Raw genomic sequence first — 24,804 nt, 5'->3', positions numbered from 1 at the left:
CCCGCCCTAGGCTAGCTAGCTCAGCCCATCCAGCCCCCTTGTGATGCCATTTTCGACGCCATCCCGCGCCATCCAAGTCTGATGATGATAATCATAATCATCGTCCTGCCTCCTAGATCTCTCTCTCTGGACCAACAAACCAACTCTAGGCGTCTCCGCAGTAAATTCCTAAAGACCGAGACCCGATCAGGCAATTTTTCAGTGATTGGCCGACGCGATGAAACCATGTGGCTTGCCAGACGACCTTTGAAGTTGCATTGGACGAGGACGGTTTCTCGATCCTCCAGAGAGCAGTCCGAGGGTCTTAATTAGCCTGACGGTTGGGCCTCTCGCGACGGGCTGACGAGGCGCCGACTCTGGTAGTTGATTGGAGGCCCGATGCAGTTGACCAAGGAGCTTTAGCTTCTTAGCGTCGAGCTGGAGTCGTTTACCCTGCAGATCATCTGCCGTTCGGGAATGTTGTGTGATACCTCATAGTAAATTATGATTAGGTATAATATGTACAGAGTTTCTGTATTTAGTACGGAGAGTAGGGATAGGAGTTGTATATTGTTATTTCCATTTGTATACGATCGGAGAATATCAAGATTACAAGAATACTAGAGGACTATGGATTATGGATCCTTCCATGAATGCTTCTACTCATCGTTGGATCCCCCCGCTAATTCCCCGTTAGGAGCCATGCTTTGCTCCTCATTTAACGGACCAGTCATGATCCCCATGGTTGACATATGATCATTCCATTCTTGATTGACATGACACTCCAACACATGGACTTCCCCGCATCTCCGCAAACGGCAACGATGGGTCCTGACTCGAGACTCTTTCATGCTCACACGTATTGCCGACGTATTTTCCATGGTTTGGAACAAAGCAGCCCGAGCACTATCCCGATAGGGAGCGTAGATGGATGCATTTCAAAGAATAATACTACTTGCTCTTTTTGAGAACTAGTCCTAGGCACAATATAAATTCTAAGCAGTAGCAGAATGTGGAGCGAAACTTTTATTACCGTTTCTCTCGAGGGTACAGGGAATTTATGATGATAAGAAGTAGAATAAGAAGAACAATACTCTAGAGACTGATATGTATGTATAGTCCTGTATTAAAATGACTGGATACGGGACGCCGTATCAAACTCTCGTTTATGATTCGACCAGTCTTCCAAGGAGTCTGTACTATTTGCCTAATTCAATTATTTTCATTGTTTGGATTTATGATTTCTTTTTTTTATCTCTCAACCCCAGTCCATCAGCTAATAATCCTTGCCGACAGCCGATCCCCCCCCCATTCTCCGTGAATTATAATATTGTAACCTTAACTATTGCAACTGCTATATAACCCTTTTCTTCCTTCCCCCTCGTCCCTTCCTGCCTTCCTTGCTTGTTCCCTCTTCCTTCCTTTAACCTCAACTCTCCCTTGGACTTTTCAAGGCTTCCTGTATTGACATCCTCAACCCTTCCTGTGTACCTTCCCTCCCCCCACACTCAGTCCATCATGGGCTACGTGATCGGCAATATCTATGTCATCACCACGGTGGCCGTCATTGGCGGTGCACTGTTTGGTTTTGATATTGCTTCCATGTCTGCCATGTGAGTTTCTTCTAACCCCCTTTCCTCAAATTTATACCCCCTGAAGCTTTTTCGCAAGTTTCAACATATATCACAAAGTTACTGACCGAAATCCCCGTTCTCCCACAGTCTTGGCACTCAACAGTACAAATGTTTCTTCAACCAAACTGGCCATGGCGATGATGGCTCCTGCGGTGGTCCTACCTCTTCCACTCAGGGTGGTATCTCGGCTGCCATGCCTGGTGGTTCCTTCGTGGGCGCTCTCATCTCCGGTATCGTGACTGATTGGCTGGGTCGTCGCATGGCTATTCAGACTGGCTCTGTCATCTGGTGCATCGGTAGTGCCATCGTGTGTTCCTCTTTCAGCATTGCTCAGCTCGTCGTTGGCCGTTTCATCAACGGTCTGTCCGTTGGTATTCTCAGTGCACAGGTCCCCGTTTACGTTGCAGAGCTGGCACAGCCCAGTCGACGTGGTCAGGTCGTGGGTGCACAGCAGTGGGCGATTACTTGGGGTATCTTGATCATGTTCTACATTTCCTACGGTAGCAGCTTCCTCGCTGGCAACGCGGCCTGGCGTCTGCCCTGGGGCCTGCAGATGATCCCCGCCGTCTTCCTCTTCGGCATGGTCTTCCTGCTACCCGAAAGCCCTCGTTGGTTGGCTAAGCACGATCGCTGGGAGGAAGCCCATGAGGTTTTGGCCTTGGTCCATTCCAAGGGTGATAAGAACGCTCCCTTCGTGCAGACCGAGTTGCAGGAGATTCGGGACATGGTCGAGTTTGAGCGAGCTAATTCCGATGCCTCCTACTTGGATCTCTTCAAGGGCAACATGATCTACCGCACCCACATTGGTATGTTCACCCAGATCTGGTCGCAGCTGACCGGTATGAACGTGATGATGCTCTACATCACCTACGTCTTCGGTATGGCCGGCCTCTCTGGCAACGCCAACCTCGTTGCCTCGTCCATTCAGTATGTCATCAACGTCGTAATGACCATCTTTGCTCTGCTGTTCATCGACCGCTGGGGCCGACGTACACCCTTGCTCGTTGGCTCGACTTTGATGATGACTTTCATGTTTGCCAACGGTGGTATCATGGCCAGCTACGGAAAGCCCGCGCCCCCGGGTGGTCTCAACCATGTCCCCGAAGAATCTTGGGATCTGAGTGATGCACCCTCCGCTGCCAAGGGTGTCATTGCTTGTACCTATCTTTTCGTTGCTAGCTTTGCCCCTACCTGGGGACCAGTCAGTTGGATCTACCCCCCTGAGCTGTACCCATTGCGTCTGCGTGGTAAGGCCGTGGCCGTATCGACCGCATCTAACTGGGTCTTCAATTTCGCTCTATCCTACTTCGTTCCCCCGGCGTTTGAGAATATCAAGTGGAAGACCTACTTGGTATTTGGTGTGTTCTGCTTTGCCATGACCGTTCACGTCTTCTTCGCCTTCCCCGAGACCGCTGGTAAGACACTGGAAGATGTGGAGACCATGTTCAACACCCCCGGAATGAAGCCATGGAAGACCAAGGTCCAGTACCACCACGTCCGCCAGCTCGAGACTGGTGCTCTCCAGTCCGAGAAGATGGCCGATCTGCAGGCCGAGGCTGGCACTCGGGCCCCCGACAAGGAGGCCGGTGCTGCAACCCACACAGAGTAGATCCCCAAGCTTGTTCCTGGATCTCTGACCGGTTCGCTCATCTCCTAAATTGGAGAGCGCGATTCTGGATTTTGGACTTTTTGTGATACCTTTACTCATAATTTGGGTTCCCCTGGCTACGGCCTTTTACGCCTAATGGTGCAGTGACTTGGGATTGCACATTTTGGTCATGGTTTGGGATTGCTTGTTGGAGCATCACCAGCGGTATGATTTTAATTCCAGTCAACTCTTGATACCAATGAAACTTCGTTTCTCAACTTGGAGCCTCTGCCTCCACTTTCGTAATTTAAAATTTTCATCCATTGTCTAGTATATAGCTGCCCAAGTACCTTATATGATCTAACTTGAGCAATCTCATTAAGCAAACAGAGCATACTGACTTTAGTAAATGTGAGTCATACCATAGGCCATAAATATAGGGCACTGGAGCACCGTAGCAAAGTCAGGAGAAGTGCTGCTAAACGATGTATCATTGCTAGATGATTCAACCCAGATGGTGATGTATATAGTCGCCAGCGATACATAACATAAGCAACTACTCCGTAGACATCAAACAGGAAGGGACCGAATGGCGGAACTGTCTCAAAGTAAAATGATTTTCTGTGTGACTCTCCAACCGGCTCCCAAAGTCCTCCCAAGTCGTCGTCCTGCAGTAACCACGGTAGGTTCTATTTACAGTCCAACCTAGTCCCTTGCGTGCGCGAGACAAACAAGAATCAATGAGATCCTCGTAGTTGTGACTTGCTCGCGGGTTTCAAGTACCCTCCACCATGCATCTTCTGGGTATTGCCCTTCAGCCAACTATTGTGAGCGCTACTAGAGTCATAGTAGAGGTTGTATCCCGCACTATGAACGTTGCTCAAAGTGGTATCTGCATCGGTAAAGTTTGTCAAGACGGTGTGTCCCGTCATGATCCAGGATGAACTAGCGTCAAGCGAAACCGAGAACGATGCATTCCCATATCCAGAGTATGCTTTGCCAGTCCACGTTGAATAATTGCCCAAGCTCCAGTTGATTGAGCTTCCATTGTAAGCGACTAAGTCCCCAGCAAGCGCCGACTCGGAGACTGTGATCGTAGCTTCAGCAGCGGCAGTAGATTCGGCAAAGTAGTTAAAGTCCTGGGTGACTTGGGAGTAATTTGCGATGGCCAAGATGCCCGAAGTAGTATTGATTTGGGACCGCACTAGGCTGGCACTTGCTATCACATTGCCGAACCACAGCCCAGCTGCCTCATCAGGAAGCACAGTCAGGCGTGAATTGGTGAAACTGATCTCTGACCCAGACTGGCGAGTCCCAGATGAGAAGGTGACAACACCCGCGAGTAGTCCGGCAGTCAAATCCGATTCGTGGATATCGATTTGCGAGCCATCTAGAAAGGCGATGGGAGCCTGTTGCGCATGACCAATTATATTCTCTGCATACACGGTACCTTGCCCGTAGAAAATCGCACTTCCAATGCCTGCAGTGTGGGCAATGGAGTCGTAGACGTAGACGTATCCCTTGGGGCTGTCACCGGCAAATGAGGATGATCGGTATGCTCCTGAATAATGGCGAAGATTCTTGCCAACCACAGTACCGTAGCCAGCAGCGTATAATCCATGAGACACTGGTCCCGAACTGTATAGCGACGAATCTGAAACATATGCGTATGAATTGTTCCCATAAACGTAGACGTTGGCGGCTCCATTGTGAACCGTCACATTGACATTGTCTAGATAGGCAACGGAGGCATTTGCTATATTGACCGCAGCATTCAGTCCATAAAAGCTCGATTGGTACAAGTCAGTCGAGTAGCCGTGCTTTATCACAGTAGACTGAGAGATATTGACTTGCGAGTCCTCCGTGATCACGACAACGCTGGTGTCGTTTGCGGCAACTGTAAGTGTCTTGTGGGAGACTTCTTTGGAGGTGTCGTTATAGACGTAGGGCCCAGTGATTGAGTATGCCTGATAGGAAAGTGGAGCGTAATCCCAATCCGCAGTGAGCGCATTATCGGCAGCATCAGCTGCTAAGTCTGCAAAGTCACTGGGATCGAGAATTGTAACCGTGGCCTTGCTCAAAGCCGCTAGTAGAAGAATGGATACGAGCATCATTGTCATATCTAGGCTACTGTAAAATTCCTCGTTTGATTGTGAAGCCTCAAACCCCCAGAGTGAGCTGATAATTAGTGAGCGGAAGCAGCTCCGAATATATACCTCTCAAATATTGAGAGAGGATTTCGTCACTGACTCGGTACAAAGGTTGTCCACCACAACCAAAAGTTATGACTGAATTGCGATCGGCGTTCTCTCAAACACCCAAATCAATCAGAAGAGCTATTTGCTTAGACACTGAGATGTGCAGAATTCACTGTTCGGCTGATGCTCATTCCTGACTGCCGGAATTCATGCGAGTGTGAACAGATGTGGAGCCGATGAGTGCTCAGCTTTGTAATTGGCTTAAGAACCCGAGTATCCAATTGAGATTGGAGGCGTGAAATTAGAGTGAATAGTCTCGGTCCTTGGTTTGTAGCTCTTGAAGGTCAACTTACGCGTTCTGCGGGGTAGAACCGAGCTAGGCATTAAGCAACAAGAGGGGGGGGGGGGGGGGGCGCTTGGTGATTGAACTCGTTTGAGCTCGGAGGTAGTGGAGGCCGTTTTGGAGGTGCTTTCAAGCATAATCTATGAAATCGGCTCCACATCTAGATATCAAACGTCTCTACTTTTACCTTGAATAGGACTAAGTAAGCTCTGGACTTCTGAGGAGCCGAATCAATATCGATTCAGAAAGACACAAGTTCGTTCTTATTGCTTTGATCTTCCAACGATAGGTAATTAATCCCTACCGACCCTCCGATATTAAAGAAAGAGCAAGCAAGTCATCTTTAGGTCATAGTTCAGGCGTTCGAAAGTTATCTGGTGGGGCCGACGGGGATGTGGACTCAAAGGGTCTCGACCCCGAGCGTATACATACATGGTGGAGTATGCCATTCTCCGTTGTCAACATAGAATGTGTAGAACATATCTCAAGTTATGCAGCCAAAATGCAATCCTGTGAAGCCTTGGCTTGCGGCTAGTGGTCGATTCCAAAAAAGGCCTGTTATATGCATAGTTAATTCTAAATGTGCGAGGACTAGTTATCAGTGGCTGTATTCTAGGGATTGTACAATTCAGTCACGGTATACGCAAAAGTTCTTGTAGGATGAGCCATACCGTACTTCGGGTCTGCCAAGAATAGATTCAGAAATCTAAGCGAACAAGCATCTAAAGCCAGCACCAGAAAGTGGAAGCCTAGTGGCAATGAAATGTTGGGCGGGATGAAATTGACTCGTATAGCTCAAATAGATTATCAGGGTATCTTGTTCATAAACGTAATAATAGTGAAACTTTTGTTGTGGTTCTCTTCTTTTCTGCGATGTTGAAGGGGCTTGGTGAGCGCCACAAGTTCCCTGACTTCCAGAAACGGACCCCGACCGGACGTAATTTGATTCCCGCTTGTCATTGCTTTCTGGTGCATTGCTTTCTGGTGCACAGAAGGGTTTAAATAGGGAGTTCTCCGAAAAAAGAAAGGTCCTCTTTGGGCGAAATTCTTACTCTTTGCCGCCGCAGATCATTCTCTGAAGAAGCTATTACGATACTCATACCATTCGGATCAAGACACAATTCTTTTCAGTCGACTCTCCCTGCTGCCATACAGCCATCTTCGGCCAATCCATGCCAACCAAGTCAATGGCGCAGACCCCCCGCCTGCAACTGGTTCGTCTGGCAGCGCATCATGCGCCTGGTTACGACGCCATTTGGTCAGATCCCATCGCGACCCGGTGGAGCCCTCACGGTCGCTGCAAAACCCTGGAGGCTAGCGAGAAATGGATGGCAGAGCTACTGCCCGACGTGAACCCCCTTGGAGAAAATTACGCGGTGATACTTCGATCTGATGTCAATCCGAGCAATGACCAACGAGAAGACCCCGAAACTGAGACGGTGCTTCGGCCAGGTGGATTTCTTGGGTGGGTAGGGACTTGGAAGTCAGAACCGATCCCAGAAGTTGGCTTCATTTTCCATCGATCGACATGGGGCTTTGGTTTTGCCACAGAAGCGTTGAATGCTTTTATCCAGTTATACTGGCAAGCTAGGCCACAATTTGATGTCTTGGAGGCATACTGCGACGCCGAGAATGAGGCATCCGTCAACGTTTTGCGGAAATGCGGCTTCACATTCGAGGAACGTATCGAGGGGGATTACGTTCTGCCTTGGATGGAGCCCTCTCTTCGAAGCAGCCTGCGATTCCAAGCAACTAGGCCTCTCATTGAAACTCCTGTACCTTGAATCCACAAACCCCTCTAGGGAAGGTGGATAACCCAAAACTTTCTCGTCTCATGCCCTCGCTCACGATTCGTTGACCCCGTCAGTCAAGGCACCAGGACCTCCTGCGGGATTCTATCGGCCCTGAGAGCTTTGAGTGGCATCGGCGATGTTGCTTTCACGTCTCAAGGTGACATGATTGCATTATTACCATGCCCATGGGAAGGGGTCTGACGATATAGGCTAGGGACGGATGAGACTTTTTATGGCAGAGTAACGACGGCTGCGAGTGAGCCGATCGATCTCCGTCTTCATATCGAACTTCAATCGTATGAAAGGCAGATGTGCCTAACTAGCATGTTTTGACAAATGAGTCTGAAGATATTATGGAAATTTCGACGGGTGTATTATACTTGGTGCATTGCTTGTTGGAAGAATTGACATTTTCTTGTCTTATCCAAGTCCCGTATCAAGGGCGTACTGTATATTCAATTGAACCAAACCCCAGTTCCTATTGGCCCCTTAAAAGATAAGTGGGATATCATACCGCTTTCAATATGCCGGCAGTATCCAGTTCCCCGTACCTAAAAGCGGAGAGTAGAGTATAGCCGCCGGTAAAATCAAGTCGCCTCGGTTAAACCTGTTAAACCATGAACTGTATACCCCACCACAAAGTCGCCACTCAACTTTTTGGGGAAGTGACGCTGGGGATTAGCTTGCAGACTTTACGCGGTTAATCTCCTTTCAGGCTGGGGGGACCAGGTGATCCGGATAACGTGGACAATCATGGATCCGCATCCTTCCATAGAGCGTTCAACAGAACGAAGTGGCCCATACTTAAGATCGGAACAGTGACAAGCGCCTCAGAATCCCAAACCATCCTCAAAAAATCGATCTGATAACAGAGTCCGTTGTTCCTATATCGATACATTCTGTTTTCCTTTTTTTATTTTCTATACATCATGTCGGCTACCGAAGTCACTTCAAAGACGGTGACAACGTTCTCACTGGAATCCATTCATGGAGCTGGCCAGGATGTATGTTGAATGGCTCCACGCTTGAGATCACTCAAAGTACTGTCAAAGATGTCTGTTAAAATATACTGACCGGGTGCACAGGTTCCGCAGTGGATGACCGAGCTTCATACTAAGGGTTAGACCATTGTGCCCGAGACCATCCCGAAAGAAAAGGCCCTTGAATATGCTGACAGAGCGTACTGATGGCTGGAGGGCTGGAATTTTGGTTATAATCGAAACGATCCATCGACACGGAAGGCGGCTAACTTGCCTTTTACCCATCGTGGGGGCATCTTCGCTCGGTAAGTGAAGTCTAGCCCGTTAATACTCAGTGTTTCGCTTATTTGACTTACACCTACCTGCCTTCAGTTATGGCATTGCCCATGAGCATTTTGTCTGGGATTTGAAATCAGAGCCACAGTTGATTGGAAAATTTGCAAAGATATGGGGCACCGACGAATTGTACGTGTCTTTCGGTAAGTGAATTGCCCCCCACAGACCTTCCCTCCCTGTACAACACTTTCTGTTGAAGGTGCTAACTGAGTTGGATAGATGGTATCGATCTTTTCGGGAATTCTTTTTCGACAAGACCAAGCAGCTATTCGAGATTCCCATCATGAATTAGCCGCAGTGGTTCTCATCAAAGACTGTTACAGTGAAACCATTGACAAACCTTAGGAAGATAGCCAGTTTCCAGTGACGGACCGTTTGTCGCAAGGGCCGAATACCAACCAAATTGCGGACAAGGAAAAGTTAAAGTTGTTCCTCGAGGAGAAGAGAGGTTAAGGAAGGCCCTGGTCAAGGTACTTCAAGACATGATCGTATAGGAAATTGCCGAATTGTTGTTAATTCTCCTTTGTTACTTCAATTTACATCAAATGTGATGGTGTCATCGACACCAGCGCAAGGAAGCAGGAAAAGGAGATCTGAATCGATTGTCTCTATCTAGACATGATGATGAAGATGGATCTAGAGAAGAAGAAGGAAAGGGAAAAGAGAAAGACCTAAATAGGTCTACAAGACAAAGAAGCGCTGGTCCTGGAAAGAACCATCAAACCTGCAGAGCAATCTATGCAGGTGTAAACGGGAGGACGCATGACCAAACGACCGAGTAGTCGAGGTCAATAGGGTCGAGTCATCAAAATGGAACAATGGTCTAGATGCTGATGATGATGTGGATGCTGACAATGAATTCATACACGATTCTATCAGGTAGTAGCCTGATTTACTGCAGACGATGGCTAGGCGGTAACAGTAGATTACCTAAAAAGAAATCCCTTCTAATACAAACCAAAGCTGAAAAACAGCAGACTTGACTCCTATGACCAGTGTTTCCCACTCCAGATGGACCCTGTGGTCCACATCCAATAGTCTCGCCCCTTGACCAACCACACCAGGAAGCTGGGTAGAGAGTATCCCATCGCCGTACCTACCCCCTTACTTCTTCCGATGGGTACCATTTGGTTAGCGTGGGAGTCCTCCACGAACAGTTGGTCCTCGGCCGCGGACACTCCAGCATCTGTCAAAAGATCCCGCTTCATATTGGCGCAGAGGATGGGGATGGCCTTGAGTATAACATGGACCGCGGGCTGCTTTATACTGGATGCCACATCCCCGACAGCGTAGACGCGAGACCCCGCTTCATCGACCCGGAAGCCCCGGCTGCATTTGACACGACCGTCCGCTGTAAGGAGATCTTTAGGTATAAAGCCAGTATTGGGCATTGTGCCGGTCGCAGGGATATAAAGATCGGCATTCATTGTCTCTCCAGACTCCATCGTCAAGGTCACTTTATCCGCCACATGGTCTGTTCCTGTCCCCAGTGGTGATACCACTGTGATTTTGGTGTTTTTCAGGATAGTCACTCCGACATCAGCGAGCATTTTCTCGGCTTTCTTCACAGCAGAAGCTGCAAGTAGTGGGAGAATCCTTGATCCTGTCGTTACTAACATGATTTGCACCTTGGGGCCCGGGGCTATCGGGTTAAACCAGCCGGCACGGCCGTTGAGGAATTCACCAAGCTCGCCAGCGGTTTCGACACCCGAAGGTCCTCCTCCAGAAATGATGATACTTTTCGCGTGCGGCAGTGCTGCCCTGAATGTGGCCCAGTTCTGTCGTAAAGCATGTTCATCCTGGTTTAGACCGAGGAGAGGAGAAGGCGTTGAGGCTCCAGTCGCAATAACGAGAGCATAGAAGTCGACCCTCGTAGTCGTACTGACACCATCCTTTAAAGCGATGGAGATATTTCGGTTGACCGGGTCAAATTCCGTGGCCGCGCCGTGTATGAAGCGGAAGCAGCCCTTGGGGTATTGGTTGAATAGTCCGGAAATACCCACAAATAGTTTCTCCTGTGGGAACATGGTGTCCGAGAGCAGAGCTCGAGGGCAAGCCTGTCGGCACATAGCCTGCGAGGAGGGACTGACAAGGACAACGCGATAGGAATTTTTATCCGGTAGAACAGGGATAACGTGCTTGAGGAGATAGTGAGCGGTGGATATGCCGCCATAAGAGCCACCGAGAATGACCACGTTCTTCTCCATTTGCGCACTTGGTCCTGTAGGCGTCTCAGCACCCGCGTATAACATCGCTGGTGCACAGAAGTCGATCTCGGTAATAATGGACGGTAATGTATTCTCACTGATGACCCACAGTAGACTAACCCTACCTTATATATCTCGCAGTCTCTCTTACGCAGGCCTCCGGACGGACCAACCATCAGACAATTGTTCTGTCGGGCACCGAGCGGACGAACCGGAATCGTAATAAATTATATGCCTATCCTCGGATGAATAATGTACGACAGGTGAGTCAATTGAAATTAAATTATTGTTCCATGTATAGGGTGATTCTACTCTTAAGAAATTGAGCGCTAGCTCTATTAATCCCATATTTTGTGAATGTAGGAGATGGAGAGGGCCAGTGAATGAGCACCCTTCTCCGACATCAGCTTCCCAAAATATATTAGCTTCTATGATAATGTCTTCCAGCGTGAAGTAAGTAGAAGAGGATCTAACCACACATATCCAATGAGGCGTTTATTTCTCACGATCTGGCTCGCTTTAATCATGCACTATTCACCACGTGTATTCGACGAGTGGTAAGCGGTCCTGGCGGAGCACATTCACACACGCAAACGGTGTGGATACCACCGAATGGAGGCCGAAGCGCACGGATATTCGGTTCGTCCGTCTCGGAGGCCGAGCGGAGATAAGGCGATAGTCAAGCCAGATATTTGGGTGGAGACTTCCTTCGTTCACAAGCAGATCGGATCATTCAACATAATGAAGCAATGCCTTCCCAGCCCCTGTCAACACCTGAATCTACTATCGGCCAGAGAAGGTTGCGGAAAGGCACGCACAGTTGCTGGGAATGTGAGTTCTTGACCCGGATACTAATACCGAAAAAGAACAACCGACTAACTAATCAATTCGCTAGGCCGTCGACGAAAGATCCGCTGCCAATTTCCATCTACAAATGCCGCTGTTTGCGTTCAGTGCAGCCTTCGAGGCAGTGTCTGCCGAAGGCAAGACTCTGGTGATTTGGAGCAGCCGTCTCGGCGCAACCCATCTCATGGACAGCGTTTGGATCAACTCGAGCAGCTGATGCAGAGGCTTGTGGATCGTATCATACCGGATGAGAATTTCGTAAGAAGTGATGCAAGTGAGAGGCAACAGACCATATCTACATCCAAAGATGGGAATGACCTTTTACCGCACAATACCGATACTCCAGGTACCCGCTCGGATGAAACACCGGTCAGTTCCCTGCTAGGTCCGAGCGGCTCCGACTACACATCTCCTTCCTTCCTCATGACGGGGTCGAGTGACCGTTCCGGCCCCTCTTCCGGCGCGTGTGGAGAGGCCAAAGGGAAGGCGATCTCGAGTGCTCTGCATGCACTCTTTCCACCACAACATGCCATTGATACAATTGTCCAATGCAGCCCTGGAGCTTTATTCTTGACGAAGTTTTTCCTTTCGAGCGCTGACCTCATTGCGGGGAAGACGGTGCCCCCTGCAAGTATCACTATTATCCCGCAAATTGATGATCACCCGTCCTTGCTGGCCAGGAGACTTCTTCAACTCGCTGTTTGTATGCAACAACTTAGCCCGTCATTTGACGAGAGGATCCTTGGATTAAGATCACCCATCGTACAAACGATGGTCAACATCTTGTCGTTGGTCTCAGACCTCGTTACTTGCAATGATGATCTTGCGGGAACGCCCGAAGGCCTTGAATGCCTTATCTTGCAAGGTATCTGGCATGCGAATGCAGGAAACTTGCGAAAGTCCTGGCTCACTTTCCGGAGAGCATTGAGTCTTGCGCAGCTGATGTGTATTGATTCTGGATCGTTCCCCCTTGTTGGTATGGATAGCTCTTGCACTGTCGAACTCCAGACGTCCGCATCTCTTGACCGAATGTGGTATATTATCATAGCATACGACCGATCACTATCACTCTTGCTTGGTCTTCAGATTGGATCACTGGATAATAGCTTTGCATCGGATGAAGCCATGAAAATGGATAGCCCGGAAGACAGACTCCAGAAACTGCATACAGTTATTTCGGCGCGCATTGTACAGAGGAATTTATCAAAGACAGCTCAAACATATGTCACAACCCAGGCGATTGACTGTGACCTGGATACTTACGCGAGATCTATGGGCCAGGATTGGTGGGTAACTCCCATCACAACAGCTTCCGAAACGTCTCAGCAGGTGTGGGAACAGACGAAGCGCCTGATGATTCAAATCGATCACCATAGCTTGCTGGTGATGCTGCACCTACCATACCTTCTGCGCGAACCTACAGAAGATCGATATATCTACAGCAAGTTGACCTGCATTCGTTCAAGCCGAGAGATTCTTCACCGATTCATTATTCTAAGAAACGACATCGAGTCTCCTAACTCCTGTCGCCATATCGACTATTCATGCTCTATAGCTGCCATGACGCTCCTGCTCAGCTACCTAGTCAACAGAGATACCCCTACAGGCGCAACCAAACCGACTGTCGATCAGCGAGAAGAGGACAGCGCGCTAGTTCTCCGAGTTAAACACAGGCTAGAGGAAATCGTGCTCCTCAATCAGGACGGTGTATCACGGGAATCAGCACATATCATATCCCAGCTTCTTCCTGTCCTGGAAATCACCAAACCTACAAGCAGGATGTCTCTGGCAACCGGAAAAGGCAACGAAGGGACCGTTCGGCTCAACGTTCCTTATCTCGGCATCGTCAACATCGCGATCCCTACGCAAGGGAATGCGACGCATCATGGTAACGTTGCTGAAACTATAGCCGAACCTATTAGTCGGTGCTTGCCCACGCTATCCATTACCTCTACATATTCCTCGGGAACAGGCTCGGAACTTGGAGATCTAGGTGCTTCCTCCCACGAAAATTGTGAAGCAAACCTGTTCCTACAAGTAGATCCTCCAGGACCAGAGGATGATTTCGATTTTGATCTAACAGCGGAAGCTGACTACTGGCCCTTCCAAGGCGTTGAAACAAACTTCTGGTCTCTTATAAATGGCGGCATGCCAAGACCCTGAATATTGCTATTAGATGTCATTGCGACGTGATTTTCTTTCACTTCGTCTAGTCACGATTGGACATTCAATACGTATGACTGCAATAAAAATCCATAGTATGCAATTAAAGATTTCAGTAAGGCCTAATTATTAACGAGGAGGGTGCACTAACGGCCGTCTGATTGGAACAGACAGGCCGAGACACGACGAAGTATATAAGCCATGTAATCTTTAATATCCAAGCTTACATAGCGGCCGCCATCGTGGACACCGCGAGCACCATCCACCAGGGGGGATACCGGAAATAAGACCACTTAGGCCCATAGACACCGGCGCCGGGGCAAACAATGTCAACATCGCCAAACTCTTCAATAAAGGCAGAGAACATGGCTTCTAAGTCCGTCTAAGAGGTAACGTCCGTCTTCTGAAAAATTACCTTCGGCTTATCGGGGTATTCCTCAACCAATTTTTAAGCATCAGGACGGAGACTAAGATCTACAATCAGAACAAGACAGTTTCGACTCAGCAGTGGCGTCGCAAAGCAAAGGTTAATCCCTATTGTGCACCTCGGTGTTCAGGTTACCTGTGATAAATTTCTGTGAGACATATCGAAAGCAGCGCCTGTGATAATGGCAGATTTATCTTCCGGGGTAGGGCCATGGGTTATAAGCCAGTGTAAATATAACGAGCTTTGAGTATTTGTGTAAAATTAGTCAAATAACTACATATGAAGGTATATAGGACACTTGTATAATGGTTATTCAGTAGCTTGGTTGGCTATCTATTTAATTATTCTGAACTAAACCGAACGTAATCTCTGGTGCGTGAGCCTCGGAGGTGGCTTCCTCTTCTAGTTCGCCCCACATTAGGGGGTTTCGCTGCCGTTTAGGACATAAGAGTTTGATGGCAAATTTCGTCTAGGAAGTAGTTCCGTTAAGTGCTAAGCGTACCCACTCTGGAGGAACTTTCGCATCGCCATTAATATTAGTTCGGAGAGTGCGAGTTTCTGAAGGATACCACCGGCGGTAATGGTAACGATGGTAAACCCCATGCCGAGCGTTTGGTAGGATGAGTAGTTATCCCGGCGAAGACGGGATAAGACTAGACAAAGTTCACACCATAGATTGACTATATGGTTAATGTTTTAAGGCTATGGAAACATCGAATTGAACACACTCCTTTGTTAAAGCTGACTTAATGACACTGTTTGATAGATAGCCTAGCGTATCCTGTATTTCGATCATAAGGTGCTAATTCACTAGGATCGAGTATTTTGCCGGGGTGGCCTACCAATCCCAGTCTTGCTTTCTTTCCTTTCTCCATAGTTCACCCTATCAATCCAATCGTCAGAAACATCAGCTTTTCCATCACTATCTTTGATTTCGGTAGGATATATCCCTTTTGGGTAGGTGGTGATCTTTTTGCTATTAGGGGTGGGAAGCGCCACAGATTAGATAGTGCTACTACCGATAATTACGTTTACGAAGCATCTATGTGCGCATCCTCTTCAATCAACCATCTCCGACTCGAGAGATCAATAATATCCCAATTAGATTCTTGAGTATGCCTTTGTGTAGGGGATCCGTGTGCCCGGGGATACAAGGAGCAGGGCATCGCGATTTTGAGGGTACGTAAACGAGGTGAGAGACTGATATCTAATCTTAGCTTGTATCACCTCTCCATGTAGGTTATGTAACATATCCTCTGTCGGATTATACCAGAACCTGGACCATTTTGGCGAGAAAACAGAAGCTCCTGCGTAGACGAGGTCGATTCTGTGGAGATCAACATAGCTATAGCAGTGTAGCTTACACCATATATATGATAAAAACCACATACTAGGCCTGGGACTATAGCTATCATGCCACTGACAGGAAATTCGCCCAGAGTGGATATCTTGAATAAGCAGGCTTTTCAAAATTTGATGTGGGGGAGCGTATATACTAAGTGGAAGACAAGAATGAAGGCTAAATAATTATTTGAGAATTCTCGACAGCAGATAACAGGATTCTAGCTAAGACCTCGTATACTCGGAATCACAGAATAATTTACCCCTTTCTAAACATTATTCCGGATTGGTATCACACGTCACCTAATCACAGTTTTGGGTTTGACCCAGTTCTGGTTGGCTTCCTCGAAAATAATTTGGATATTTTTAATTTCGGATGACACTGAGGTTGGCAAGTGTTTCCGCCAGAGCGCATACTTCCCCCCAATAAAACCCCATTTGGAATCTGATAGGGAATCCTCGCCGCCAAGTCTCACCGCTTAGACAGACAAAATCTCTATTATTTCTAATGAAATCCAAGGCCGTGTAGTATTAATATTCTGCCAGGCCCCACTGGATCCTAATTCTTTTGTTCTTTCGCTCCAGTCGTTCTTTAGCCCACTATCCCATCATGACTGCATATAGTTCAGCAATCAACCTCTTCGATGTCACGGGTATTGTCGCAGTGGTAACCGGGGGTGGAAGTGGTATGCGAAGCAAGACAATGCAATGCTCATTACTGAAAGTTAACAAAATTTGAATAGGGCTCGGCCTATTCATGACACGGGCATTGGCGACTAACGGAGCAAAGAAGGTTTACATTCTTGGAAGAAGGAAACATGTCCTTGAGCAAGCGGTGGCCGAAATTGTTCGTCTCTGAATCTCCCAATGTTCAACGACTTATGAAAAAAAACACTCCTTTCTGACCGGTACCAGGGCCAGGATAACGTCGTTCCACTGCAATGCGACGTGACTAATCAAGAGGCATTAAAATCGGCCGTAGCATTCATTGAAGAGGATATTGGATATATCAATCTCCTCATTGCTAACTCCGGCATTGCTGGCCCATCAGGAAGCGTGCCTCCTGGATCAAGCATTACACACGTGCAAGAGGCACTCTTCGAAATTTCCATGCAGGATTTTACGAACACATTTCATGTCAATTGTACCGCAGTGTTCTACACCACTATTGCATTTCTGGGACTGCTAGATAAAGGAAACAACAATCAGAGCTACCGCAATGGCAGGAGTCAGGTTATCGCGACCAGCAGCATCGGAAGCTTTAATCGACGCATCACTGCGGGGTTTGCATACGGGGCAAGCAAGGCGGCCACAACTATGCTGTTGAAGGTCCTAGCGACTTACTTGGTGCCTTATCGTATCAGAGCCAACATTCTTTGTCCTGGACGTAAGAAAGATCGAGGGTGGTCCACAGTGAAGGCAAGGATGCTGACACATAACTAGTATTTCCAACCGACTTGACAACTGATCTGATTCATGGCAAGGATCCAACTGAAGAGGGGGCGTTCCCTCTAGACCAAATTCCTGCCGAGCGTGCAGGGACCCCAGAAGATATCATGGGCCCACTATTGTATTTGGCATCGCGCGCAGGGGCATACTGTAATGGAAACTGTGTGCTTACAGATGGAGGCCGTCTAAGTGTCACTCCTGCTACGTATTAGAATGCAAATCTGAATAGTCAGCGTCCTTCTAACGGGAGATAAGTTCAAGGCTCCATCTCTCTAAACCCCCTAGCCATCTCATTAAGTTTATCTGACGCAAAGCCTAAGGCATGATGATGATGTTATACACGGATCTGCCCGGCGGTATTACTAGATCATGATAATAAGTCCCTTTAAATCCCCTAACCCTTTTGTCTCTCTGCTTCCCCCCATTAAATCCTTGAACTCATTAAACTACCTAATACAGTAGGTATGAAATTAGATCTAGAACGTAGAGATATATAGTAGATTATGTTGCTCTCTTCAACGGGTCATTACTTCGGTGCCTGGCTGTTCATCAAACGGTGGATATTTCGCTCTTAATAATTTTGGCTATACTCTTTCCAGATGAAGATGCAGAAATGAATTGTTCTCCCTCTTATCATTTAAGTTAAGCGTTAGCGTATAAACACGGAATCACAAGACTGAGTAATTTTCACCAAGAGAGTCCATCTGGCCATACGTCACTAGGCGGGTCATCCCCGGACCGATACCTTCAAATCCGATTCGTCATGAATAGCCTGAGGAAAAGCCAAAAATTGGAATGGAAACTCAAAGTGTATATCTGAGGGCCCGTGATAGGTCTCCTATGAGGTGTGGATCGAGAGCATATTCTGACGGTTCTAGTCGATCACCGTTGCGACTGATGCACTGGTAATTGAAACGCAGGAAGAAAACAGTCCCGACGCCCATGAATATAAACCCAAGTGTGGAGGAACGAACAAGAGCGAAATTCGGAGCATATTGCGCCTCGTAAAACTTTGAGGCCATGGCTAAAGGGATTTGTCAAACGTTGATCCCTCTCAATAGATGATGAACGCTTCACGACAGGTTGAGACTCACCGCCTGAAATATTACCAATGCCAATGAGCATGGCCATCCCTGCAGCACGCTTGTACTGTCTGGCTACGTTGACACTCTGCCAGGTGATGTTTCAAGGGCAGGGAGGGTAGACACCTGTGGTAGTAGATGTAGAGCCATATTCACCATAATTTTGAAATCTGCGAGTCAGCCTGAAACTTAACACAAACTGGGACAAGCACACCGAAACAAACAGCGCCGGGAATGTCACGACCGGTACATGCCAGACATCTAATAAAAGCTAAGTGCGATCATTGCCATAAAAAGCAAAATGACGGGGGACCGTTGCGTATGACAGTCCCGAAGCAGAGCTGGAAAAGCAAATGATGGTGTCATCGACACCAGCGCAAGGAAGCAGGAAAAGGAGATCTGAATCGATTGTCTCTATCTAGACATGATGATGAAGATGGATCTAGAGAAGAAGAAGGAAAGGGAAAAGAGAAAGACCTAAATAGGTCTACAAGACAAAGAAGCGCTGGTCCTGGAAAGAACCATCAAACCTGCAGAGCAATCCATGCAGGTGTAAACGGGAGGACGCATGACCAAACGACCGAGTAGTCGAGGTCAATAGGGTCGAGTCATCAGCAAAGATAACGACAGTTACCAGTTAAATTGATACCCGGAAAACAGAAGAGTTAAAATCTGGGTTTCAAGGTAATAGTAAATCAGGACGCGCGAGGAAACTCGACATACAGTCGATACTTGGGCGATAGAGGAGGTGAATCGCGTACGGACTGGACGCTAGTTCTACTATCGCGGCTAATTCCCAGGCTTCCACTGAGCGAGTCCTCGAATTCGGGAATGACGTGTGCTTCGCCGTTGCGGCACGTATGGTTTCTAGCGGGATTAGAGGCTTTTATACACCACTTCAATTGCCCTAATCCGTGGCACGAAGCATGGAAGGGTCATGCAATATATACTCCAGACCATGCATTCTTGCCGCTCGACTATAATCCGTACCTATCGACGGGCCAAGGACAGGCTGCAGAGCAGTTTGCTAAGAATTTTATTGCGTTTGTGTAAGGGGGCGAGCCCTGGGCTGTGTATCGGAATGGGACCCAAGAGGGATCGACGGTGTATGATGCCCCTACAGAGGTCGACCTAGACAAATCAGAGTATATGGAGTTTGAGACACCCTAAAGAACTGGGAGACATAATTTGATGCACGGGATTAAGGTACCGGGGGTATTACACAAAATGATGAACAGCTAGCAGATTTTTATGGCGGAAAGGTGAGCGTACATTAGGGCTGTCAGGGGCGCGTATACCCCATTCTGTGTCCTCCATTGGTCTGGCGTGCGTGCATGGACGAGGCCTCAGCTCTTTTGAGGCCGCTCTTCTATTCGACAGAATGATCTATAAATCGGTTGCATCACTGGCCTTACGGCCCTGGGTAACTGCCTCTTATCGAATATCCCTGTGTGGGTATATTTATACTATGAAAGCCTTCCCTAAAACCGACGTGCTGTCTTAGAATGCTTAAAATTGCTACATTGAATGTCCATTCTGCGATGAAGTTGATCACCACGCCATAAATTAGAAGACACAGAAGTTTGGATCTTGTATGGAAAATTAACCACGCTGCTTCCTCTTGAAAGATCAACGTGACGCTGCGTATGAAATCTGTGGGGTACGAGGACGATATACAATATGGTATTATCAAAGCCGATGGATCGATTCTGGACATGTGTTGTTTTTGTGAGTGTCTAAGTGCACTCCAGGGGGCGCACTGCGTTCATATAGGTTATACGTATCTTCCAGTCATGCTCGTGATTAAAGGCAAAAGGGACGATGAAGAAGTTATTCTTCATCCAACATGACCCTTCTTTGTCTCTTGTTTTCATGCAGCAAATATAGCTCGGACCGGTATTGCTCAAGGGCTCGGTTGGCCCCAGACCGTCGGAGGTGCGAGAAATCCTCCATATCTGCCTGACAGAGATCCTCGAGCTTTTGAATGTCGGTCTCTCTCTGCCCCTTCATTCTCAGTTCAGCCCGTATGTATTCTCGCCCGTTCTCGAACTGGATCAGAAAGTTGCAAATGTCGGAGTCAATCCAGCCCAAATCGTGGAAGCTATCGGTATATCCTCTGTTGGAAAGAAGTCAAGTTGGAAAGATATGCGATGTATTCAGGGGATGCTTCGCTAGAACCAGTCACATCATCAGGAGGGCGTCTGCCTTCCCGATCCAGTTCTTCTTGGGAGGTAAATATGAGTTTGAGGTGACCGCCTCTGAGATTGGGGGCCTTAGTTCCTTCATCTGTCTCCCTTGGCTGAGTGTTGGAGGGATCCAAATGGAATCTTTGAAGGCTAAACCGTTGAGTTGGGGGGTCTGACTAGGAACTCCCCATGTCACTGCTTGCCTGAGAAACCGTTGAAAGAGATGTAGGAGTTGCTCAGCCACCTCAAAATCAACGATCAGTTTTCGTCCTATACCGAGACCTGTCGCCGCAGGTTCGGAGAAATAACAGCATCGACGGGAATCCAAAAAGGAGACCTGCTCTAGCCCCCCATATATCGTCGCTTCGGATCCGAGGGTGATACAGTAACTGTTGTTGAAATAGTCGTCTGTTGAAGGATCGCCATTCCACGGCTCTTGTGCAGAAAGTTGCCGCTGGAACGTTATCACGAAGCCCGAACCATCGGCACCTTGAGCACAAAATGCCTCCAGAACATCGTAATACTCGTCAACTTCGCCGCCAGCAGCTTTTGCAAGGATATACATTGAAGTCAAGCTCCTGTATGCTGAAATTATGATTCTTAACTTTCTTGCCGGTTTTGAAGAAAGATAGACCAGTAATTCTGAAAAGCTAGGAGATTATTAGGAACATTCGATCCTGAGTTTTGCTTCAAACAGATGAGCTCAGTCCAACTTTTTCCATGACACGTGGTGATTCGGATTTAGTTAACAGCGCCATTGGGAGAACCTTCTCCTGGGGGCCATTTTAATTTGCGGATTCTACACTCGCTCGTATTTCATTGTGCTAGCCTGGTGCACCCGAGCAGCTGGATGGGATGATTGGTGGTATGGAAGGTAATTTTGCGGGCCATTGAAGTAAGAGTGGGGCATATTCCGTTGTGTTGCACTTGATCATTATCGTTATTTTCTGTACGGAGTACATACAGTCAGGTTCCATAAGTTTTTAACACCTGGCCCCACTTTTGAGATTATCTAATATTTTGCCGGCTATATCCCGACAGAGATGGCTAGGTTTACCAACTCCCACTGACTATAGTCGTTGCTAAGGACGAGGATATGGCTCGACCTTATCGAGGGAATTCAGTACGTAAAAAATCTCGTGGATTCGAGCGAGATAATAGAGTGATCCGTATACGCCGTGCATAAATCTAGTAGGCGGTGATGGCGGTGAGCTATCTGGGTCTAGGGGGTGTTAAAAACTTATGGAACGCCACTGTACTGCGACCGGGGATTGATTGGCTCTTGGTTGCTCCGCGATTGGTTGCGGCCCTCGCACCTTTGAGGTTCATAACATCAGTGCCTTTCTTCTACCTAGTCAATTGATGGGCTCTCTACTCTGTAAGTAGATAACCCCGTCATAGTTCTACGACTCAATTGGGCTACCTTCTGATAGATCTACGTATAAATCAATTATCATCATAGAAATATTTCATACGCAAAGGATATTCTAGGTTTGGGATTTAGATCGGCAAAGAGAACTTTCATTGGGCTGGCTAGGGGGCTAATGAAATTTGGAAACAGTTGGTTTTTAGAAAGCAAATAGACTGCCATCTTGGCGTGAGGGAGATATCTAGCAGAATTGCCCTTGATTTATACTATGTTTCTGCATCTTAATAAGTGTTAAACATTATTGCTTCAAGCTTCAACGGCCATGAGTATCGTGTCAACGACATCATCTGGCATTGTTACCATTGGACTATGCCCAGCCTTGCAGATCCGGGTAGTGATTTTCCCCTCCGCGTAACTCACAAAGAGTTCCTGAAGCCCAATCGGGAGCGACATGTCTTCCTCACAGAGCAAATATATAGCTGGAATATCCCTATGCGCAGCATAGGTAAGAGCGCCAGAGAAAGATGCCGCAGATTGTGGCTCCATTTTCATAGCCCATGCTGTTGGAGATTCTTCTTTGGGAAAATCATTGTAGAGCCTTTCGACAGCGGTTGATTTGTCGTAAAAGATTTTTCCATCCTAAGCCTGTTAGCTTGGATATATCCACGTTTTAAACACTGACTGAGAGAGTAGGGGGAAGCGGACCTGTTTGGTCAAGAAAGCTGGCCATTCTACTCCACTTGCCACACTTTCCACGCTCATCCCTTCTTTGATAAGATAGGCGGTGACGTAAACAAGGGCAATGATTCCACCTGGTTCACCTTTTGCCAGGCGTAGTTCCCGAGACAGTCCTTTAGCGCTCTCCGTACCAGGAATCCCACCATACGAATGCATGACTAGGATAATCTCTTGACCATCATACACCAGCTTTGAGGTTACCTCCTGAATAGCCAAAGCATCATCTGCCATGGACGAGATACCCCCAACGGATGGTAGGTTGACCGTTACGGTAGGGAACCCCTTTGCCATGAGGATGGAAATAACCTGCTTGTAATAGTCGCAGGTATGCCATGCACCTGGAACAAACACGATGGTCGGTAAGGCCATTGTCGGAAATAGACGCAACTAAGCAAGATATGCGAGCCTTACCGCAGTTGGTTTCATCTTAATCGGATGATCTCGGGTTTTATACCTCGAGAACAAGTCGTAGTATTTTGCTGATACATATTTGCCGTGGGGCGGTGCTCTAAGTGAGCTAGCTACATCGGGCAGTTGCAAGTTCAGCTTGTGGCAATTCAAATACTATACTGGTCAAAACTGCGTTACCCCGCTAGTCCGCCCCCGCTGCCACCATCATCTTTTTCTTGCGTCTCTGATTCGCCCAATCATAAACACACCAACTCTGCAACATGACTGACGCCCCTTTATTCTCGATACAAACCACCGGCTGACCATGCCGAAGACTGAACCAGACACGATCATTTAACTTCAATGAGGCCGCTGTTCCAAGCAAACATACCCAAGTGTGTGCTTCCGGGGCGGTTCTCACCCACGTATCCATGCTCCCGCAGGATATCGCATAACGCAATTTCCCAACAAGAAATTGCAAATAATCCGTGGAAAATGAAGCAAGATACTCATGGTCTTCAAGAAGCAATAGCCAGAACATCAAGACTGCTGTGTGACAAGCCTGGGTTATTGCCTCGATGTCCGACTCAATAGAAAGATCATTGGTATGATGCCTGCCATTCTGGTGGCCTGGGGACAAGAACAAGAGATCTTCTACTTTGCTTGCCCATTTTGCTCGGATTCTAATGGCAGAAGGGTCATCTGGCCAAAGATGGGCGACAGATTCAATATCTTCAAACAGCTCGATTGTACGGGGTGAAAGGTTATAGTAGCCTCCTTTTTTGCCGGCTGCTCGACGGAGAATGGCGGAGATGAAATAGTTGGGAGGGGTCAGAGGAGTGGGAGGGATGTCTAGGAAGGGTATGTCGAGTGTGGAGTCCATGATGATGGCCTCGGTGAGAACGCATCTGCAACCAGCAAACAATATGAGACAGCGCTAAACGTCGTTAGGAATGAAGAAATACGCACACAGTGATAAGCTCTGACAGGAACCTGCCAAGAGCGAGATTCCCGAGGCCGCCTTTTGCTTTGATCATCCTCATCAATGCCGTTTTGTGGATAGTGGATGATACTTTGTCGCCAAAGAGGGCCTGAGATGGTCAGATCTTGCCCTTAGACTGAGTGCTCAGGGGAACTAAAGCAGCCGACGTACCGAGAAAAAGACCAATGGTGCAACACAAGCCATGAAAGCCTCTCTGTATACTGCATCTGGATCGTTCATTTTCTCCTTGAGCAACCGCAGTGCAATTGTATAGTGATATAATGTCATATTGCTATTTTTGGCACCTCGGAATGCGTCCAAATGGGCTGACGCGGCATAAAGGGTGGTGTGCAGTGCACAAGGATCAGCAAGCGCTTGTTGGATCCACGTCGTCTTGAGAAGAAATGCGAGGCTACCACTGTCAACAGGGAGCGGGTCCATCCCAAAGGTCTCAATGACTATCAAAGCTACTAGTCAGTACACACTTTGCCCAGAGCTTTTCAATTCGCATTGGTGCTATATAATTGTCTACTTACACGAGTGAATGAGCATAGGCATGTGGGGTTGCGACTCTACTGGTAACGGTACTGCGGCGTTCAGCCGGTCGATGTCCAGCGAACGAAGAAAAGAGGCACCGGGACCATCCACCACGAGAGCCTGTTTAGTATACTCGCAGTGGTTAGATTGTCTGCCGGCCATCATCAGTCGTCTAAACATGTTGTTAGGCTTACTATTGGCGGTGGTACCTTGAGCATCGGCCGCAAGTCGGCCAT

General features: G+C 47.8%; 10 protein-coding genes across 10 annotated transcripts; 5 read left to right on the top strand and 5 right to left on the bottom strand.

Annotated features, from left to right (window-relative positions):
• Positions 1–1,497: 1,497 nt before the first annotated feature.
• N7496_007658 (sugar porter family MFS transporter) lies at positions 1,498–3,222 on the top strand (the record flags this gene model as incomplete). Its single annotated transcript, XM_056700577.1, has 2 exons — positions 1,498–1,592; positions 1,701–3,222. 2 exons carry the CDS (start codon positions 1,498–1,500, stop codon positions 3,220–3,222), a joined length of 1,617 nt encoding a protein of 538 aa, XP_056552640.1.
• A 716-nt stretch (positions 3,223–3,938) lies between these two features.
• N7496_007657 (uncharacterized protein) lies at positions 3,939–5,312 on the bottom strand (the record flags this gene model as incomplete). Its single annotated transcript, XM_056700576.1, has 1 exon — positions 3,939–5,312. One exon carries the CDS (start codon positions 5,310–5,312, stop codon positions 3,939–3,941), a length of 1,374 nt encoding a protein of 457 aa, XP_056552639.1.
• A 1,602-nt stretch (positions 5,313–6,914) lies between these two features.
• N7496_007656 (GNAT family N-acetyltransferase) lies at positions 6,915–7,526 on the top strand (the record flags this gene model as incomplete). The annotated part of the gene is made up of 1 exon (XM_056700575.1): positions 6,915–7,526. The coding sequence occupies one exon, from the start codon at positions 6,915–6,917 to the stop codon at positions 7,524–7,526; it is 612 nt and encodes a 203-aa protein (XP_056552638.1).
• Positions 7,527–8,464: 938 nt separating this feature from the next.
• N7496_007655 (uncharacterized protein) lies at positions 8,465–9,304 on the top strand (the record flags this gene model as incomplete). The annotated part of the gene is made up of 4 exons (XM_056700574.1): positions 8,465–8,539; positions 8,732–8,820; positions 8,888–8,994; positions 9,216–9,304. 4 exons carry the CDS (start codon positions 8,465–8,467, stop codon positions 9,302–9,304), a joined length of 360 nt encoding a protein of 119 aa, XP_056552637.1.
• A 533-nt stretch (positions 9,305–9,837) lies between these two features.
• Positions 9,838–11,103, bottom strand: N7496_007654 (NAD(P)/FAD-dependent oxidoreductase; the record flags this gene model as incomplete). Its single annotated transcript, XM_056700573.1, has 1 exon — positions 9,838–11,103. The coding sequence occupies one exon, from the start codon at positions 11,101–11,103 to the stop codon at positions 9,838–9,840; it is 1,266 nt and encodes a 421-aa protein (XP_056552636.1).
• Positions 11,104–11,807: 704 nt separating this feature from the next.
• Positions 11,808–14,067, top strand: N7496_007653 (uncharacterized protein; the record flags this gene model as incomplete). The annotated part of the gene is made up of 2 exons (XM_056700572.1): positions 11,808–11,889; positions 11,954–14,067. The coding sequence occupies 2 exons, from the start codon at positions 11,808–11,810 to the stop codon at positions 14,065–14,067; spliced, it is 2,196 nt and encodes a 731-aa protein (XP_056552635.1).
• Positions 14,068–16,445: 2,378 nt separating this feature from the next.
• N7496_007652 (SDR family NAD(P)-dependent oxidoreductase) lies at positions 16,446–17,496 on the top strand (the record flags this gene model as incomplete). Its single annotated transcript, XM_056700571.1, has 4 exons — positions 16,446–16,521; positions 16,579–16,682; positions 16,751–17,222; positions 17,279–17,496. 4 exons carry the CDS (start codon positions 16,446–16,448, stop codon positions 17,494–17,496), a joined length of 870 nt encoding a protein of 289 aa, XP_056552634.1.
• A 2,700-nt stretch (positions 17,497–20,196) lies between these two features.
• Positions 20,197–21,117, bottom strand: N7496_007651 (uncharacterized protein; the record flags this gene model as incomplete). Its single annotated transcript, XM_056700570.1, has 2 exons — positions 20,197–20,482; positions 20,552–21,117. 2 exons carry the CDS (start codon positions 21,115–21,117, stop codon positions 20,197–20,199), a joined length of 852 nt encoding a protein of 283 aa, XP_056552633.1.
• A 1,110-nt stretch (positions 21,118–22,227) lies between these two features.
• On the bottom strand, positions 22,228–23,028 carry N7496_007650 (alpha/beta hydrolase; the record flags this gene model as incomplete). The annotated part of the gene is made up of 2 exons (XM_056700569.1): positions 22,228–22,481; positions 22,671–23,028. 2 exons carry the CDS (start codon positions 23,026–23,028, stop codon positions 22,228–22,230), a joined length of 612 nt encoding a protein of 203 aa, XP_056552632.1.
• Positions 23,029–24,184: 1,156 nt separating this feature from the next.
• N7496_007649 (C6 zinc finger domain protein) lies at positions 24,185–24,804 on the bottom strand (the record flags this gene model as incomplete). The annotated part of the gene is made up of 3 exons (XM_056700568.1): positions 24,185–24,489; positions 24,568–24,688; positions 24,763–24,804. 3 exons carry the CDS (start codon positions 24,802–24,804, stop codon positions 24,185–24,187), a joined length of 468 nt encoding a protein of 155 aa, XP_056552631.1.

Source organism: Penicillium cataractarum (genome assembly GCF_028827025.1).
Source record: "Penicillium cataractarum strain IBT 29864 chromosome Unknown utg000007l, whole genome shotgun sequence".
NCBI lineage: Eukaryota > Fungi > Ascomycota > Eurotiomycetes > Eurotiales > Aspergillaceae > Penicillium > Penicillium cataractarum.
The sequence above is the reverse complement of the archived record's forward strand: the minus strand, read 5'-3'. Positions and strand labels throughout refer to the sequence as shown.